Source organism: Lathyrus oleraceus, chromosome 3, assembly GCF_024323335.1.
Source record: "Lathyrus oleraceus cultivar Zhongwan6 chromosome 3, CAAS_Psat_ZW6_1.0, whole genome shotgun sequence".
NCBI classification, from domain to species: domain Eukaryota; kingdom Viridiplantae; phylum Streptophyta; class Magnoliopsida; order Fabales; family Fabaceae; genus Lathyrus; species Lathyrus oleraceus.
In genome coordinates this window covers 160,699,083-160,719,091 of record NC_066581.1, presented here as the reverse complement: position 1 = coordinate 160,719,091, position 20,009 = coordinate 160,699,083, and the positions used below count along the sequence as shown (strand labels likewise).

General features: G+C 35.3%; 1 protein-coding gene across 1 annotated transcript; it reads right to left on the bottom strand.

The window, feature by feature from the left end:
- Positions 1 to 17,144: 17,144 nt before the first annotated feature.
- LOC127129013 (uncharacterized) lies at positions 17,145 to 18,325 on the bottom strand. The gene is made up of 4 exons (XM_051058344.1): positions 17,995 to 18,325; positions 17,765 to 17,905; positions 17,571 to 17,672; positions 17,145 to 17,460 (listed from the first exon to the last, which is right to left on the bottom strand). The coding sequence occupies exons 1-4, from the start codon at positions 18,255 to 18,257 to the stop codon at positions 17,346 to 17,348; spliced, it is 621 nt and encodes a 206-aa protein (XP_050914301.1). The 5' UTR covers positions 18,258 to 18,325; the 3' UTR covers positions 17,145 to 17,345.
- Positions 18,326 to 20,009: the final 1,684 nt, after the last annotated feature.

Genomic DNA, 20,009 nt, shown 5'->3' with positions numbered 1-20,009 from the left:
AACAATGGGTTTGACTGCCGAAGCAAGTCATCTGTACATGGGTAGTATTCGCTCTTAACCTTGCCATTGCGGGGCTAAGGTGAAGCAGACGAAAGGTGAGTGAAGATTAGACTTCACAGCTCTTATCCCTGACCAGGGAGAGCTTCAGACAAAGGAGCGTGGGTCCAGAATGGAGGGACCCTTCTACGCTCAAGGACTCTGACTCGATTGTGCAACAGCACAGGATCTTGGGTTTGTGTCCCAATGCATCAACACACAGCCGTGTGAGAAGAGGGACGACTCACAGAATAGTGGGGGATAGATTTCATATCCCTTTGATCCACCAATTGCCTCATAGAGGTCTTTACCTGCATGGCACAAATGTAAACAACCACAAACATTGCCTCTTAAGGAGGACTTCAGACAGTTGCCTGGCCAAGTAACAGGCCAGGTCTTCCAGACTACATGAAGAATAGAAGTCCTACCTCAAATGGTTTAAAAAACCAAGCAGCAGCAAGCAAGTTCTTAAAGAACTGTAAGCGACTAAATGTACCTGAAATCAATCAAGTATCATCAGTACTCAGACAAACCAACAATAAACAGCAAAAGTTAATCTGTACAGACAACACAAGTTAATGCACATAAGTGCAAGCTATAAGCTCAAGCTCAAGCATCAATCCCTACAAAACAAAGTCAAGTTAGTTTATAAACATCAACCAAACTCAATTCAAATTGCCTTGAAGCAATCTCCTTAAGCATTGTGCATTTCATCCTGAAAATCCACACAAAATGTGAGAAACTAGACCACTAGGCCAAGCCTAGGGTCCAAAAGGGAGAAAAAAATCTAAACAGCAAGCCAAACCAATCCAAAATTAAATTAAAACCATTCAAAAGCAAATGCAATTGGTCCCATGCTTATACCATTCACCAATATCAATTCATGCACAATATACCACAAACTAGGTCAAATACAACACCAAAAGTCCAAACAGAATGACTTCAATCAAAGGCATACCAAAACAGTTCCAAAAATCCTCAAATAATTCACACCTAAACAGGACACAATCAACAAGTAGCATGTCAATTTTCAGCTCAATTGGACAAAAGAAAGTAGGTCAATGAAAATCAAAAAGTCCAGACACAATTATGTAAGCCAATTCAAGACATCCAAGCAAGCATCTACTTCAAAAATTCATAAAACAATGAAAACATATTAGAAATGAATGGGACCAAAACAGTGATGTCCTACAATGTGTCTATAATCAGCATACCAAATTTCACATTCATCCAAAACCATATGAGAATTTCACAAAAGATATACAAACATGTGTTACACAATGTTGCAAAATGAGCATACAGTGAAGAAAATTATCAATCAATTAGAAAATGACATCAAAATATCCAGCAAAAATCACATGTTGTCTTGACATATCAATGATCATACATGCAAAATATTGGCCCAATCAAACAATCCTAGGTCATGCAAATAAATTCATGAAGTTGACCTAGCTAGGTGTGACACAAATTGTCACACCTTACTTCAAAAAATTATATCTAATCAACCAAGTATCCAAAATTCATAAACTCTACATGAAAATCACCACCAACATGTCCAGAATAAGCACAAAAATTTTCATTCATTTCTTTACAAGTATGAGCATTTCATGATAGATATGGCAAAGTGTACAAAAATGTGACATATTCAACAAACCCTAAGCCAATTATTTTTCTATTCATGAAAAAAATCCACAAAAATAACCATTAAATTCTACACATCATCATGAGAATAATGCAAAAAATTTCACTCAATTTGGATCAAAAATGAATCCTATAGGAATTTTCTAAGTTCAAGCAATTAAATGAAAATGAAATGAAAAAGAAAATAGAAATAATTATTTAATTAAAGGCGCAGTGGCAATTTTGAAAATAAACTGAAACCGGCCAAAACGGCGCCGTTTTGAGCGCGGAATTGGAATGTTCCTATTGGCCAGGCTTGGAGGGAAACAAGAATTTCAAAACGGAACAAGCCTTGGACGGATCAAACCACCAAAATTTCCAGAATTCTTCACCAGTTTTCCAGAAAAATGAAAGAACACATGAACATCCAAACTCCATGAAAATTTACAAGCAGGTAACCATTGGAAAGGTCTAAGCAAGAGGATCACGAATACGCAACTAATTCATCCTAATTCTAACTGTAGCTCACGGATCGAGCGATTTAGGTTTTGCATTCAAATCTTAAAATCAACATATCTCGACCTATAGTTCACTAAATCAAAAACTACCTACATCATGATCATCTACATGGAAGGCACTACAGAACGCATGTAACAATTGAAGCAAACATTGAGGTCGAGTTTTGGTACCTTGGATGAAGCAGTTGATGTTCTTGGAGCTTTGGCGCGTGATTCCTTAAAACAGATGCAAGAGAAGCTTCAGGAAGTTGACTGGAGATGTTAGGTTAGCTCGAGGATGCTTCTATTGGAAGAAATCGCAAATTGCCATTGTTGAACCAAAGATGAACAGTCCTGATTCGTGAGGTTATGGTGATGCTTCCTCAAAACAGTTGAAGATCCATGTTCATAGAGCACAAAGCAAAAAGAATCACTCGAATTGATGAAGAATTGAAGGAGTTTGGTTGAATTTGGTTCTTGAATGTTCTTGATGAATTTGGAGAATTGGAGGGAAAAGTTGTTAGATATTCTTGTGATTTGTGATTGTGATTACAATTCAGTTATGATTAATGTTATATACCTCCACTTAATCCACCTCTTAATCACAAATTAACCAAAAATGATGTAATTAGCAAAAATGCAATTTTACAAAGCAAGGGCAAAATGGACATTTCACCCTGGGGCTTGTGACAGCTGTATGACAGCTCACACACTCTCCAAATACCAGCTGTGATGTGTTGGCACTTGTCTCATGGCAATTGGCTTTGTAATTTTCATTTTCAACATGCTATGCCAAAATATGCAATTTCAAGTGCAATTCCAAAATGACTTAGTCAAATATTGGACTTTGAAAGTTTATGACAGTTGAGACAATTTCTAATTGGCATTTGTGAGGTGTTGCAAAAATCCCCATGCCAAAATTCCCATTATTTCTCAAGTTGGACCATTTTGCCCTTAGATCTTTAACTGTACACTTGAAATTTGACTTTTTGCATTGACCATTTCTGATGAATTCCAATTATGCACCATGAAAGTACATGGCAAATGGAGTTTGCTCATAAAAAGATCACTCAATTTGGACACTCCATGTGGAAGTTATGCCACTTTGATTATGGGTCATTTTTGAAATTGAATGGACCATAACTTGTCAACCATACATGGGAATTTCAAGTTCTTGGACTTTTTGGAAAGGTGAGAACAAGATCTACAACTTTCATGTTGAACAAATTTCCATTTGAAGCTTCCTTGGACATGTAATTTTGTGGTCAAAAACTTTCCATTTTTGGAAACTTCCATTACAAGTCACTTTCTATTTTTGGCAATTTTTGTTCTGACTTTATTTTCTTCATTCTTGAGCTTTGCAATGTCAAATAACACTTGTTCCAACATGAATGAAGCATATCCAACTCAATTCCACCTCCAAACCCACAAAATCAAGCACAGTTGACCACAATTGACTTTTTTCAACTGATAGATGAACTTGGCCATGCACTGATCCAATTGAGCCCCAATCCTCTGACGAAATGGCTCAAGGATGAAACCCTAGCCTCAATAAGCTCCATAAAATCATGGAATGATCCTCATGTCCATCATAGACCCTATCTCCTAACCATGCCCTGATTGGCCCAATACAACTGATTAGGGTTGACCAGTGGTCAAAACCCTAATCTCAAGGAATGTGCTCCAACACTTGATGATGACAAACCATGATGATGATGATGAATCATTTCAAACAAGATGAAGACCAATCTCCTTGAGAATCACAAAACCCTAATTTGGACTTCCACATCCTCAGATGATTAATGACCAGCCCAATAAAACCCTAGCTTGCACATGACCTCCCATCTTCTGATCAAGACTTGGGAGGATGACTTGCACAATGTAACCACAGGATATGCAATATGCAATGCCTAATGACCTAAAAATGCAATGCAAATATATTATGCTAGTCCCAAGAGAGGAGGGCAAATTTTGAGGTGTTACACTCTTTTATTAATAATTAGTCTCTTCAGAGTTCACTGGTTACTTTATTGGTCTCGTTTGATAACACTTATAGCACATAGGAGCTCTAATTGTTCCAACTGACAAAAGATAGAGTACATAGGAACTCAATTGGTCTCAACTGATAACTAATTGAGCATTTAAGGGAATATGGGATATTACAACCACAGTTTTTGACTGAAATCATATATAAATGTAACAAAGTATTTGTTACCTCCAATCGAATCCATCTGGAGAGGACCACATACATCAGAGTATATGACTTCAAGAATTTCCTTCGACCTGCTTCCTGCATCCTTACTGAAGCTATTCTTATGCTGCTTTGCCTGCACACATTCTTCACACACTTCATTTGGAATATCGATTTCTGGTAATCCTGAAACCATATTTCTTCTCTTCAAATCTCTGATGTATTTGAAATTGAGATGACCAAGTCTGTAATTCCATATGCATTCATCTTTGATGGCTGCTATTGCAAGGCACGTATGCTTCATCACATTTAGTTCAATCTTGAAGGTTCTATTCTGAGACATTGGAGCCTTCAAGATCAACCTTCCATTTGAGTCGAGAACTCTCATCATCTTGACTTCAATCGACACATTGTAGTTCTTTTCGACTAACTGCCCTATGCTGAGCAAATTACTCTTCATGCCTGGTATATACAACACATTTGAAATTACTGACCTCTTGCCATCTTTCCTCATAATCAGAACATCACCAACACCTTCAGTTGCTAGAGTGTTATCATTTGCAAATTTCACCATGTTCTTCGTTGAGGGTTTTACGTTGATAAACCAATCTTTTCTTTCAGACATGTATGATGAGCATCCTGAGTCCAAGTACCACTGGTCCTTGAATCTCTCTTCATCTCTTGTTGTAACCATCAACAACGTCTCTTCTTCTTCTTCATGTTTCGCCAGTTTTGCATAAGTTTCTTGATTCTTCTGCTTTTCTGGACAATCACTAGAATAATGACCATACTTCTGACAATTGTAACACTGAATGTGACTCTTGTGTGGCTTTTGACCACCACCTCTTCCTCTACCTGCAACACCACCTCTTTGGTTGCCTTGGTTCCAGGGTTTTCTCTGATTCGACCAGTTTCCTTCTTGCTGATTTCGACCAGTCGAATTGTTGTAGCCTCCTCTGCCTTTGTTGCCATTTTGGCTTCCTTTGCCTTTCCTTTCTTTTTTTGATTGATCCTGCAAAGCCATATCACTCTTCAACTTTCATGCAGCTCTTTCAGACATTCTTTATTCATGAGATTCAAGCGTCCCTTGAAGCTCTTCCTTTGTCAGTTTTGACAAATCCTTCGATGCTTCTATGACTACTACCACGTGGTCGAACTTTGGAGCCAACTACCTCAGGATCTTTCCGACTACAGATCTTGATGTCAACACTTCTCCACATACCTTGATTTGATTCACCGGTTTCGTAACCTTGGTGAAGAAACCAGTTAAGCTTTCTTTGTCTTCCATCTGAAGCAATTCATACGTCCTTTTGTGAGTTTGTAACATCATCTCTTTCACCTTCTCTGCGTCTCCAAACGATTTCTCAAGAATTTCCCATGCTTTTTTTGTTGACCTTTTCAAAGTTATCTGAATCAACACATTGATGGATTATAAATAGAGCTTTATAATCTTTCTTCTTCAATTCTTTATGTACAACCTTTTCTTGATTTGTCGCGACTTTTGCAAGCGTTGCTACTCCTTCCTTCACAAGATCCCAAAGATCTTGATAACATAACATAACCTTTATCTGCTTGCACCAATTCTCATAATTGTTGTTCTTGAGAATCGAAAGATTTACTGGAAAATGGTTGTTTGGATGTTTCGTTGCCATGGTGATTTTCTTCCCACGAATTGATTAAACCGGAGCTCTTGATACCAGATGTTGGAAATTCCCCAAAAGCTATGGAGAATTTCAATCAATCTTGATGAACAAGATTGTTATCACCCACACAATGGCAATGAAAAGAAAAAAACAATGGAAAAAGAAAGAAAGTAAATAACGATGAAGGAGAAGAGTAATAAAATTCTGTAGAGTTTCTCTCTGCCCACAAACTGTGGAAAACTTCTTATTCACTTTGCAACTACAAAATACTGTGAATACAATGTTATGAATGCTCTATTCACTTCATTACAAAAATAAGGGTTACTCCCTCTATTTATAGATTTAGGTTAACTTGGACCTCAAGGCAAAGCTCAAAACTATAAAAGCCCAAAATAACTAACACTACTAAAATAAATATAAGTCGAAATCATGTGTGAAGCAACATGCTTCGACACTTCGACACACTAACACAACTTGACATACTAGGTGGTTCGACATTTCCTTATTCTGTCGAGCAACCTGTTTCAACACAAGAAATTACAATTCAATAAGACCCAATAAAATACAAGAAACAATTTCTTCAACAGCAAAAGAAAAGATATAAATATCTTCACTATTATTTTAAAATAAGGCAGTCTTTAGTTTTTTATGATAGATAAACTGCATATGGAAATTGTTGAATTTGAAAATACATTTAAAAAGCTCAAAAGTTATAAAAGTGCCATATAGAAGTGCAATGAATAAATTATTAACCATACATAATAGATATGCTTATCGAACATTTTGAGCATATTCAGAATACCTACCTGTTTGATTGTACACCATATGACTCAAACTCCCTTTTGATTCTGCTCTCAGTAGTCTCACAACTCTGTTAGAAGATGGAATCAATAAGATATGACAAATAATATGAAATAGCAGTAGAGTTATTATATTGGAAAATATAATTTACAAGTCTGGCCACAAATAAAGTTTTGTATGGATCTCCTGATATATTTGGATCATTTTGTGTATCATCCTCATTAAGTAGATGGAGAGACAACATTCAGAGAACATAAATCCATGAAAATCAACAAATTGGTAATATAAATGACTCATCACATTTCTCAAGCTCCTCAGCAGATTCACAACTCCTTTCTCAACTTTTAACTTGTGCACTCTGACCCTTCTTTCCATGGTTTTAAATTGTAGTTACGGTTGCGGTTGCAGTTATGGCCAATGCGGTCACTCCATTACGTATTGCGGTGTGAAATTATTTTAGACACATTAAATATAAAAAATTATAAAATTATTTTAATTATTTAGGTTTCTTGTATTTATAATTGTGTCTTAATTTTAACTTACTTTTAACTATTGTATCGTATTTATGTATAATTTAAGTTGAATTATAATCAAACAAACATTATCATAAATAATATCGTAAGTTTAAACAAACATAAGCACATAATACAAGTTACAATTTATTTAAAATAAAAAGGACTATACATAAAAATATATTAATGTCCTATATTACAATCTTGATGGTGAAAAATAACATCATTTTGTCACATAAAAATGTCCACTGCAAAAAAAATAAAAAATGATGAAACTCCTAATTAGTACCTTTAAATTTCATCTAATATTAAGACTTTTCACACGTAGAGTTAACTAAATATAAATTCAAATGTTTTAAAATATATCTTATATGTCTCTTTCTACCACATAGTGGAATGACGTGAAGGAGCATAACTTGTATTTTCACTCTGACTATAATCTTGTGTAGCTTCTTGTCCAAAGACATAACCAAAAAAACCACCATTTGATTGTTTATGATAAGGATTGTGATAATTCATTGATCGTTGGTAGCACGGGGGAGCTTGATCACTAGAATATTGGTTATAAGAGTTAAAATATGAATATTAGTAAACCGGTGGATAATGTTGTTGACTACTTTGTGATGAATCATCAATCCCAAAATCACTAAAACTATTAACAATACTAGAAGAGGAAGAATCTTCAAGTGGAACATTTTATTTCTTTTTCCCCTTTCTTCCAGATTGTGACATATTTCCTCTTGTCTCAATTAGTAAGTTGTCAGAATGATCCATATCAGTCAAGTTCCAATAACGCCTATAATTTGGTGGTGTTTCATGATATGGATCAAGTTCATCATCTTCTCCTTCATCACCACCGCCTCCACTTCCACCTTCACCTTCACCTTCATTATCCACTTCATTACCACCCCATCACCATTATTACTGCTTGGCGGACTTAAACCACCTCCACTTTCATTAGTTTCACTATTATCATCAACATTTCCATCATTTGTATCAACTATCGGCAACCATTATACATTTTTAACTCCATCCAACAATGAATTTTCCCTCTCTTTTATCCAATGATATCATTATATTTGGAATGATAACGAGAATTTTGTTGAATTGCTTGTTTTGCTCGACCAATGGCTTCATATATGAAACCCATTATTGGTTTCTCATCACCATCAACTAGTCTCAAAACTTTTACAATTGAATCAAATACTTTCAATATATCATTAGTTTTACTCCAAAAGTCCCTACTCATAACAATTTTCCTTGCTTCATATCGCGGTCCTTTCTTTTCTTTACCATATTTTATTTTTCTAAATTCTTCATAATTGAACATGTTTTCAAGACCTTTATTTTGTCTCACAATTGCTTGAAGTTGTAGAAATTATGTTGCAAATCGGGTAACACCAGGACGAACAATATATGTGTGGTTATAGATGAAGGTTGTCACCATTTTTGCTTCATTTAATAAATTATGTATGCTTTTCTTTTTTCTTATATCCTCCAAGCAAAGATCTAAACAATGAGCTGCACAAGAAGACTAGTATAAATGTGGCATATTCTCCATAAGCTTTTGACCAACTACTTTTAATTCGACTTTATTACCTATTACCACTTGAACTACATACTCTTCACCCATTTCTTCCACAACTTTATCCAACAATTGAAAGTAGTAGTTAGTGTTTCTACTATCAACATCAGAAGCATCAACAAATTTCCAAAATACAGTATCTTTATGACAATATACCAAGAAATTCATAATATGAGTATGGTTGATATTGCTTGTCCAACCATCACAGATTATTGTTGCTCCTCTTTCTTGCCAATTTTTTTCATACCATTTATCCACTCCAACATTTCCTTATATTCGACTTCTAAGTAAACATTTGAGGTTTCATAAGGAGTTAGGCATTTGACTTTTCCCACTTCCGAAGCAGTATAAATCAAATTATGCAACCAAGGAGAGTTAGATAAATTCATAGGCAAACGCTCGTAAATTATAAATTTACTTACAGACTCTCTAAGCCTTTTTCTCCAAATCTTCAAAAAGCCTTTACCAACTCTTGGTTGCTTCATACTTTGGCTCCTAACGAGATTAATATTACTAGATCTCAAAGAAAAAGAGACGTTTTCTGGTCTTTCAGCCCCACTAACACTAACACGAGAGCTTCCACCATGTTCATATACATTTTCAGAAGCTCATGTTTCGCGTCTGAACTGTTGCATATTTTCCCATTCTCAGTGTGATCTAAGGCTTTCTTGTGTTGCATATCTCAATTGATCATCAATAACAGTATTCACATCTTCATCTGCATCTTTATCATCTGCATCTTTATCATCTCCTCTTAAACGTTCTTCAAATTCTTATTTTCTTCTCTTAGAATCATTTCTCTTCGCTTTTGAATCAAGTAAAAGTTTCATCATATTTTCTCTAACCATAGTTGTTACTCTACCACAAGCTGCAACATGTCATTTCATCTGTGTTATATGTTGTTTCCGTCTTGTAATGCCACTTTTTATTACTACATTACAAAGTTTGCAACGAATATTATTGCGATTTCCGGGTTCTGATGTTCCAAAATACCATCCAATATCCTCACTTGGAGCACCATCCAAATCTTTTGTAGGAAATTATTCACGTGGAGGCATTATTCAATAATATCTATTAATTAAATATATAAATAATTAGTTATAAATATAAAATTAAATATAATATAATATCCTCTTTAAAATTTAATTAATTACTTTAAATAAACAAAAAGTGTTTGTAAAAAAATATATTTTAAGTATTTGATGAATAAAATTTAATAATTAATTTTTTTTAATATTTACATAATTAACTAAAATTCTTTAAAAAAAAATTAAAATTATTCAAGCATCACAAAATCACAAACTTTAGCTAAAATTCATTCACTAAAAATTTATTCCCTCTATAAATTCTCTTCCATTTATTCACTAATACAATTTAAAAATTTAACTAATAAAATTTATTCTCTCTATAAATTCCCTCTCATTTATTCACTAAAATTTATTCTCTCTAGTTTCTCTCTATAAATTCCCTCTCACTCATTCACTAAAATTTTAGCTAAAATTTTAAATAATAAATAAAAAATACAAGTGATAAAGTAATACAATGCTATTGTGTCAATAAAATAAAATAAATAACACAATGATAAAGTCTATTACCCCACTCTCTCACTCCACCAATACTTTGCCAAGTGTCCTACACAATACAACACCATGATAATTTTTTTTTCTATTTCTCTCACAGCCTACAGCCTGTTACAGTAGAAATACGGTTCTCATGCGGTAATTACGGTTATGTTGCGGCAAAATTGCGGCAGTGATACGGTTGTTGCGTGTGATTTTCATTCACACCGCAATTGCGGTCTGTTGACGATGCGTTGCATGCCTTAACTGTGCGCAATTTCAAACCATGCTTCTTTCTGTCTGAGGACACCAAAATGAATCAGCAACTATGCTTATTATATTATTCACTATTGAAACAACTTAAACTACTAAACTGCTTTTATTTGCCAATTGCCAAATTGACTCTATGCAAACCAATAGATACTCAAGTAGTATATAGCAGCTATGTCAGTTCATTATACATTATAATAACAATTCATTTAAGTAAATTCAAGAAAAACAGAAACCTGGTAATGTCTGAAGAGGAAATAGTAGTTATATTCTTCAGCTAAGATATTCATGACCACAAATATTTATTCAGATTGTTTATTAGAACAAATTAGTACCATACAAGAGAGCAGCAGGCAGGCAAGGAGTCAAAGTTTTATAGTTAAATATTATCGGTATTGTCTATGGTGGATGGCAGTCCATGGCGGAGAGCCAAAATCCCACCATACCGCCCCACATTACAGCGCTATTATAGCGGAAAAAAAAAACAATATCGGCCAATGTTTACTATTACTGCGAGCCCAAAAACCACCCGTAAATCCTTCATGGCGGTTATTTGACAAAACTTGTGCTAGCAAAAAAATACATGATGTAAAACTTAACTGCAGAAATTTGGGATAACATAAATACACTTCTGAGCACAACTATTATTTTGCAAACTAATAATTAAAGCTTGTTCTTCAGCACTGTTAACACAATGAATGATAGAACTGTTGGTGCAAAGGTAGAATAAAAGATGAATATTCTATTAAGAGAATGACGGCTACAAAAAGGATTAAAAGTTACAATGATTGACACCCTATTTATAAGCTAAAACTAGGGTTACTATAATAGGATAAAATACTAAAATACCCTCTAACAAACTTAGGGGCTAAGAAAATAATACAATTTAAATATGAATTAAATCTAATAAAATCTAATACCATCCCTTAATTCATATTCCATCAAAACTTATAACACCAATTCCATCCCTTAATCTGAGAAATTGGTCAGTCTTGATAGCTTTCGTCAGAACATCTGCCAACTGCTTCTGAGTGCTACAGTGTACAACTTCTAACACTCCCCTCTGAACTTGATGTCTCAGAAAATGATACTTGGTCTCAATGTGCTTGCTTCTCCCATGCAACACTGGGTTTCTGGCAAGATTGATTGCAGACTTGTTGTCAATCATCAGCTTCAGAGGTTTGTTTACTTTAATCTTCAGATCCTGCAATAGATTCAGAATCCACACAGCTTGGCATGCAGTAACAGCACCTGCAATGTATTCAGCTTCACAAGTTGACAGCGCCACAACAGGTTGCTTCTTGGAACACCAAGAAATGGGACCTCCCAGAAATTTGAATAAGTACCCAGACGTACTTCTTCTGTCAACTCTGTCTCCACACCAATCAGAATCTGAATAACTCAGAAGTTCTGACTCATCCTTTCTTCCAGAGGGAAATAATACTCCATACTTCAGAGTTCCCTTGATATACCTCAGAATCCTGACTGCAGCTTGGTAATGGGACCACTTAGGTTTACTCATGAACCTACTAATCATCCCAACTGAATAACAAATATCAGGTCTGGTATTGCACAAATACCTCAGAGAACCAACCAACTGTTTGAAGATTGTAGCGTCCACATCCTTTCCATCAGAGTCAGAGTCCAGCTTCTGATTTGTATCAGAAGGTGTGACAGCAATCTTACAATTCTTCAATTCAAATCTCTTCAGAAGTTCTAATTCATACTTGAGCTGATGCAAAATAATACCTTTCTCAGAGTATCTGAACTCCATCCCTAGAAAGTATGTCATTTTGCCTAGATCAGTCATTTCGAATTCATTCATCAGAACTTTCTTGAACTTGGCTATCTCCTGTTCAGAACTTCCAGTCAGCAGTATATCATCAACATATAAACATACCAGAGTCATATTTCCTTCAGAAGTATGCTGAACATAGACACCGTACTCCATCTCACATTTCTGAAAGCCTTGCTTCTTGAAAAAAGAATCAATCTTCTTATTCCAAGCTCTGGGCGCTTGTTTCAATCCATATAGAGCTTTGTATAATCTGTACACCATCCCTTCCTGATTCTTTTCACAAATCCAGGAGGTTGTGACACGTAAACTTCTTCTTCTAATGGACCGTTCAGAAATGCAGATTTTACATCTAAATGCATCAGAGGCCAATTCCTGTTAGCAGCTATTGCAATCACCATTCTGATTGTTTCATGTCTTGCTACAGGTGCAAACACTTCAGAGTAATCCAGCCCAGGTTTCTGTAGAAATCCTCTGGCTACCAACCTTGCTTTATGTTTGCCAATTGAACCATCTGGCTTTAACTTCTGCTTGAAAACCCATCTGACGCTGATGGCTTTCTTGTCTTTTGGAAGTTCTGTCAGCTTCCAAGTCTTGTTTCTCTCTATAGCATCAAGTTCTTCTTTCATGGCCTTCAGCCAGAGCTTCTGCTTAAGAGCCTCTTCTGTACTTATGGGTTCAGAGTCTACTAACATGGCACACTGAATAACTTCTCCTTCAGAGTCTACTTCAGTGTCTTGCAGCATGTCAAATTCTGCATATCTTCTGGGGATGTTTCTGACTCTTTGTGGTCTCTGAACTTGTTCAGAGTCTTCAACTTCAGAGTTTCTACCTTCAGATGGTTGACTTCCTCCAGAGCTTTGACCATCTGAAGGTTCTGGCATATTTCCAGAGTCTGAATTGCCACCAGAATTTGGATTACCATCAGAGTCTGGGTCATCAGAGTCTGGATCATCAGAGCCTGAAACATCAGAGTCTGGAACATCAGATTCTGGATCACTATCAGAGTCAGAATCAACGTCAGAGTTTACTCCAACCTCAGAAATTCTGAACTCTGACCTTTCTTCAGAAGTTCTAACATCAGAATCAGATTGAGACTTATCCCAATTCCAAACTTCTGATTCCTTCACAATCACATCTCTGCTGAATTCAATTTTATTGGTTTCTGGACAATAGAGCTTGTATGCACCTGTACTGTGGTACCCTATCAGAATCATCACTTTGCTTCTATCATCCAGCTTCTGTCTTCTGGCTTCTGGAACATGTTTATAGCAAACAGAACCAAACACCTTCAGATGACTAACACTTTGCTTATCTCCAGTCCACTTCTGTATTGGAACTATTTCCTTCAACTTCTTCGTAGGACATCGGTTGAGTACATACGTTGCGGTGGCAACAGCTTCTCCCCAGAGCTTCTGAGGAAGCTTCTTCTCCTTTAGCATGCTTCTCACCATATCAAGCAAAGTGCGGTTTCTTCTTTCAGCAAGACCATTGTGTTGAGGGGTATAAGGAGCAGTAACCTCATGCTCAATTCCATTCTCCTCACAGAACTTCTGGAACTCTTTGGAGTTATACTCACCTCCACCGTCAGTTCTAAGAATCTTCAACTTCTGACCACTCTGATTCTCAGCCTTCATTCTGAACTTCTTGAATTCATCAAACACCTCGTGTTTAAACTTAATAAGGGATACCCATGTCATTCTTGTGAATTCATCAACAAATAACACAAAGTATTTATTCCCTCCAATCGATGCTACTGGAAATGGACCACACACATCAGAATGTACAACTCCCAAGGCATGTTTTGCTCTTGGAGCAGTTTCTGACGCAAATGGCAATCGTGGTTGTTTTCCTTCCATGCAAACTTTGCATGATTTTTCAGGCTTCTTAATTGCAGGAATTCCATGTACCAACTTCTTTGAATTCAGATGTTTTAAGCTTCTGAAATTCAAATGACCAAATCTTCTGTGCCACAGCTCACTCTCCTTCTCAGCACTTGTTGCACTAAGACATTCTGAGTCTGCAGTTCTGACATTCACCTTGAATGTTCTATTCCTTCCCTGTTCTGACTCCATAATCAACTTCTGATTGCAGTCATACAGCTTCAGAAGATTGTCCTTCATGGTAACTGAAAAACCTTTCTCAATTAATTGTCCCACACTCATCAGATTGCTTCTGATGCCAGGTACATACCACACGTTCTGAATCAATGCTGTTTTCCCATTGTTCAGAGTCACTCTGACATTTCCCATACCTTCTGCATTAAGATATTTGTCATCAGCACATCTGATCTTTGTCCTCTTTTCAGAGTCAAAGTCAACCAGCCATTTCTTGTTTCCAGTAAGATGATTTGAACAGCCAGTGTCCATATACCACCAGTCTATCAGATCCATATTATCAGATTCAGAGGCCATCAATAGCACAGATTCGTCATCAGAACTTCTGGCTATATTTGCTTCTTCTGATTTTCTCTCCTTGTTTGACCAACAATCTCTAGCAAAGTGACCAAACTTCTTACAGCAGTAACATTGGATTTTCTTCTTGTCATACTTCTCTTTTCCCTTCTGAGCATTCTTTTGTCTATCAGAGGTTGAGCTTTCTGACTTCTGACCACCATCAGATCTTCTCCTGGCTTCTGACTGCTTCTGATACCTCCTATCAGAAGTTGCTTTCAGAGCCTGTTGCTCTATTTCCCTTTCAGAAGTTCTCTCAGTCAAACGCAACTCTTGCGCTTCTAGACTGCTCTGCAGCTCTTCAATTCTCATGGTGCTCAGATCTTTGGAATGTTCTATTGCTACCACAATGTAATCAAATTGAGAGGTAAGGGATCTCAATACCTTCTCCATGATTGTTTCTTCAGAAAGAGTTTCTCCACACGCTTTCATCTCATTAGTGATCAGAATCACTCTGGAGATGTATTCAGAAACTTTCTCATTATTCTTCATGTTCAGATTCTCATATTGCTTTCTCAAGGACTGAAGCTTCACCTTCTTCACTGATGCGTCACCACCATAACATCTAACCAGTGTGTCCCACGCAGCCTTTGCTGTCGTTGAATCTGCAATCTTCTCAAACACATTTACATCAACACATTGATGAATGAAGAACAATGCTTTCTGATCCTTCTTCCTTACTTCCTTCTGCGCGTTTTTCTGTTCATCCGTCGCATCTGCTGCTACCTGAACATAACCATCAGTGACAAGATCTAGAACATCTTGAGCACCGAACAGTACACGCATTTGGATCATCCAACGATTCCAGTTTTTGCCGTCAAATACTGGAAGTTTGGTGTTCATGTTGCCGTTTCCGTTCATCTTTCTACCTTGCACAGTACACTCAGATTTCTCACACAGTGTTTCCCAACCCACAGAATTAAAATTCTGATCAGATTTTGTTCAAAATTCAACACAAATCTAAGAATCAAAATCAAACACACAAGACCTCACGTTCACTCGTGTTTCCCGTGTTTCCCAATGAATCCGAACCGGAGCTCTAGATACCAATTGTTGGTGCAAAGGTAGAATAAAAGATGAATATTCTATTAAGAGAATGACGGCTACAAAAAGGATTAAAAGTTACAATGATTGACACCCTATTTATAAGCTAAAACTAGGGTTACTATAATAGGATAAAATACTAAAATACCCTCTAACAAACTTAGGGGCTAAGAAAATAATACAATTTAAATATGAATTAAATCTAATAAAATCTAATAAGAACGAATTCCCACCACTCTTCACATCATTCTCCACCATTCCAAACCAGAATCCCTCTTTGCCTCAAACCCAACACCCTCATCCACTTTCCTTGAACCACAAACCTTGTAAAGAAACTAAGTCATAAACTCATAGGAACTTGTCTGAACCCGACCACCACATACCTTAAATAACAACCACTGAGCTGAACTCTCACCACCGCCACTTCACCGCAGAGCTTGCTTATCTTGCTTGGAATCTTGCTGACGCAGAGATAACATTGAAAGCTCACTTCTGCATTGATATGCACCGGTGACGTTGCGGGTTGTTGTGGCGGCGATATTATCTTTCTGGATGCTATAAAAATTCAATCTTTATAGTATTAAACTAAATTTTTACTATTAAACAAATTAACAACCACACACACCAGATACTAACATGATTAATTTAGTTGATTAGTTCAATTTACCCGGAGACAAAGGAGAATCGGAAACTCCGTTGGGTTAAAAGATATAACTGATAAAGCAACTAAAGAGATAAATCTGATCAGAATCCTCACATGCATTTAATTCTGGCTGAATCCACTTTTAACATTTAACCAAAATCCAATATATTTTAACTTATAGTTGGTACCAGACTTTGAACCAAATGTTAATGTGATTTAATTGGTGTAGCTTCTTTTATTTAAAATTTTATCTAGAACTCAGAGAGAAACTCATATCAAATAAACCACATTAGGGTTTCCACAAACCAAAAGGGAAAATTTTCTCATTCTAGATAAACTACAAGCTTGCATTTTAAATTTACGTTATACTGAGTATATGTAGGTATCCACATTTTCTGATATGGACAATAAATGAAAGATTCTAAAAAAAAACAAATTTTCAAGTGCAGAAATGCACATTCTGCAAATCAATCAAAAGAACACCAAGAATTACAATACTGAAATGAAAGTTGGTTTTTGGTATTGCATACAATATACACATGTTAATTGACAAATTGATTGATATGATTCACATAGCAAAACAACCAAAGTACTGACAGGAAAAACGAAACTATGCAGTATACTCATCGAAACTTTTTCTTCGCTTTATAGCTTCCTCTCCATTTGTCTTTGCGCATTTCCAAATTCCATGCATCCTCATTGAAACTTTTTCTTCGCTTTATCGCTTCCTCTCCCTTTGCCTTTGGGCATTTTCAAATGGTAATTCCTCCTTACAACTTTTAACTCGTTGTTTGCAGAATTTAGGCGGTGCCTTCATAGTAGTATATAATAATATTAATAATAATAATAATAATAATAATAATAATAATAATAATAATAATAATAATAATAATAATAATAATAATAATAATTAATAATTACCTAATTTGAGGTACTTCCCCGGCACGCCCAGTAAATTTCTTCAAACGAGCAATATTATCTTCAACATTTATTACATCATCTAGCGTGTCATATTTTGGATCGCTGACAAAGTTAAACACAGAAATAATAAATCTTTTGTAAACAAAAAAATTTATTTATTAAAATAAATATAAATAAACAAAATATTACAGCACCTTTTTATTTCTTCTCTAAAAACTATTCGTTGACCGTTCCAACCACAAGAATCATCTCTTTCACGCAACCAAGAATCAAGTTCATCTTCATCGCTACTTTCCTTCTTTTTCTTGTTTTTCTTCTTCTTCTTGTTTTTCTTGCTAAAAATATTTAAATAATGAAATTAAATAATAATTAAACTATATAAATAATGATACTATTTAATTAAAATAAATATATGAAATTATACCTGCATTCTCCGAAGTCCATTCTTCTTCTAAACCTTGGTGCACTCGAATCTTTCTCTTTTTCAGCACGATCGTCACGTTCTTGCTCTTGGATTCTTTTTCTCTTCAAATCACCATCTCTTTCAAGTTCCTTCCCCTTACTTTTTTTCTTTTCCTTAGCCGTTAGTGAATAATCATCACGTTCTAGTTCTTGGGTTCGTTTTCGCTTCAAATCACCATCTCTTTCACGTTCCTTCCCCTTACTCTTTCTCTTTTCCTTAGCCATTAGTGAAATGGGAATGAGTGTGAGAGAGAATCTGTATGTGTAAGAGAAAGAGAACGCTCTCTTGTTGTTTATGTGTAGAGTGAATATGAGAAGAAGTGATGATGATGAATGTATATAAAGCTAAGACTTGGAAGGAACCGTTAGTTAGTTAGTTACACACTCTTATTCTCTTTGGAACCGTTAGTTGGTTAGTTACACACTCTTATTCTCTTTGGAACCGTTAGTTAGTTAGTTACACACTCTTATTCTCTTTGGAACCGTTAGTTAGTGATAGTGAACAAACTCTTATTTAATGTATTTAGTAAATATACTCATACAATTAAAAGAAAATTTATGATTTTCATAAAAAATATTAACTCAACACGATATTTAAAATTTAAATATATATAGTTAAAAACAATTTAAGTGTATGTAGTTAAAAATATTTAAATATATATAGTTTAATAGAATTTAAGTGTATGTAGTTAAAAATATTTAAATATATATAGTTTAATAGAATTAATTTAGTAAGTAAAATTTAAATATATGTTTAAAACAATGTGTAAACTAAGATTAATTTACTAGTTTGTATAAACTATTATTTGTAGTTAATATAAATATATATTTAAAACAATGTGTAAAAAATATTAGTAAGTATATGTAATTATTAATTTGATTAATGTTTGTAATTAATATTAAACTTATGTTAAATAATCATGGATAATCTTTGTTATTTATTAGTTAATGTTTATTAAATGATAGCGTTCGAGCGGACAATCTCTAGCCTTCCTATCAAGGTTTATTTGTAGGACCGACTACAAAGTCCTACACTAATAATGTGTTGAGTATATGATGTGTTTGTTGGTAAATAGTTTGGATCAATAGAACAACAACCAAAAATATTTGTAAGAGAAAAGGTGCAACAAAAATAAACGGATAAAAGTAAGATAAAGATGTAGATAAACAAAGCAAATAAACTGACTTGATAAGTTAAATGGATTGAAAATAAATATGGAAGCAAGTGTACATTTTTGCAGGAAGTTAACTCTTTTCTCTTAGACGCTTGGTACTTCAAGTGTTTTTCTATTGCAATGTTACAAATGTTACCCCTAGAAATGAAAGTCGCATCTACTTAAATAGTAATAAAAAGTAACTACTAAATGGTTATAATATATTCATGATGTGCCACGCTTCGGAGCCTATCAACCCACGTCTCTAGTAACTTCCTCCAAGTTCCGCTTTAAACGGTTTGTACCAAACATGGCACGTTTCGCTTCGACTTTAACAGAATCATCCCCTCCGTCGACTTCACTTCGACCTGGCTTAAATCCCTCCTGACCGTCGAACCACTTCGACTGCATTTCTCCTGTTTTGATTTTCCCCTTTGGTGTGGTCAAAATTTGCAGGCTAACAAATTGCCCCCCAAAAAGGCCAGTTTCGACTGAGAGACATTTCAACCGAGAAATTTGGCGTTTTGACTTTCCCAAATTTCGGTCGGATGTCTAATCGTGAATGATGCTCTGCACAATGAAGATTATTTTCTGCACCACGATTTCCCAGAAAAAGTGTCATCATTAGCAGCTATTTCCTAAGTTATGGGGTTTCAACTAACCCTACTAACTTTCCCATTAGCACTGAGTCGGATAACTGTCGTCAATCGACGGACCCTTGGTTGCCATTATGTTTGCCTATAAATATCGTTTCTTCATGTTCATCATTTTTATTTTTGCTTCTTCATATGTGCATTGTTTCTACAACTTTTTCAAATCCGTA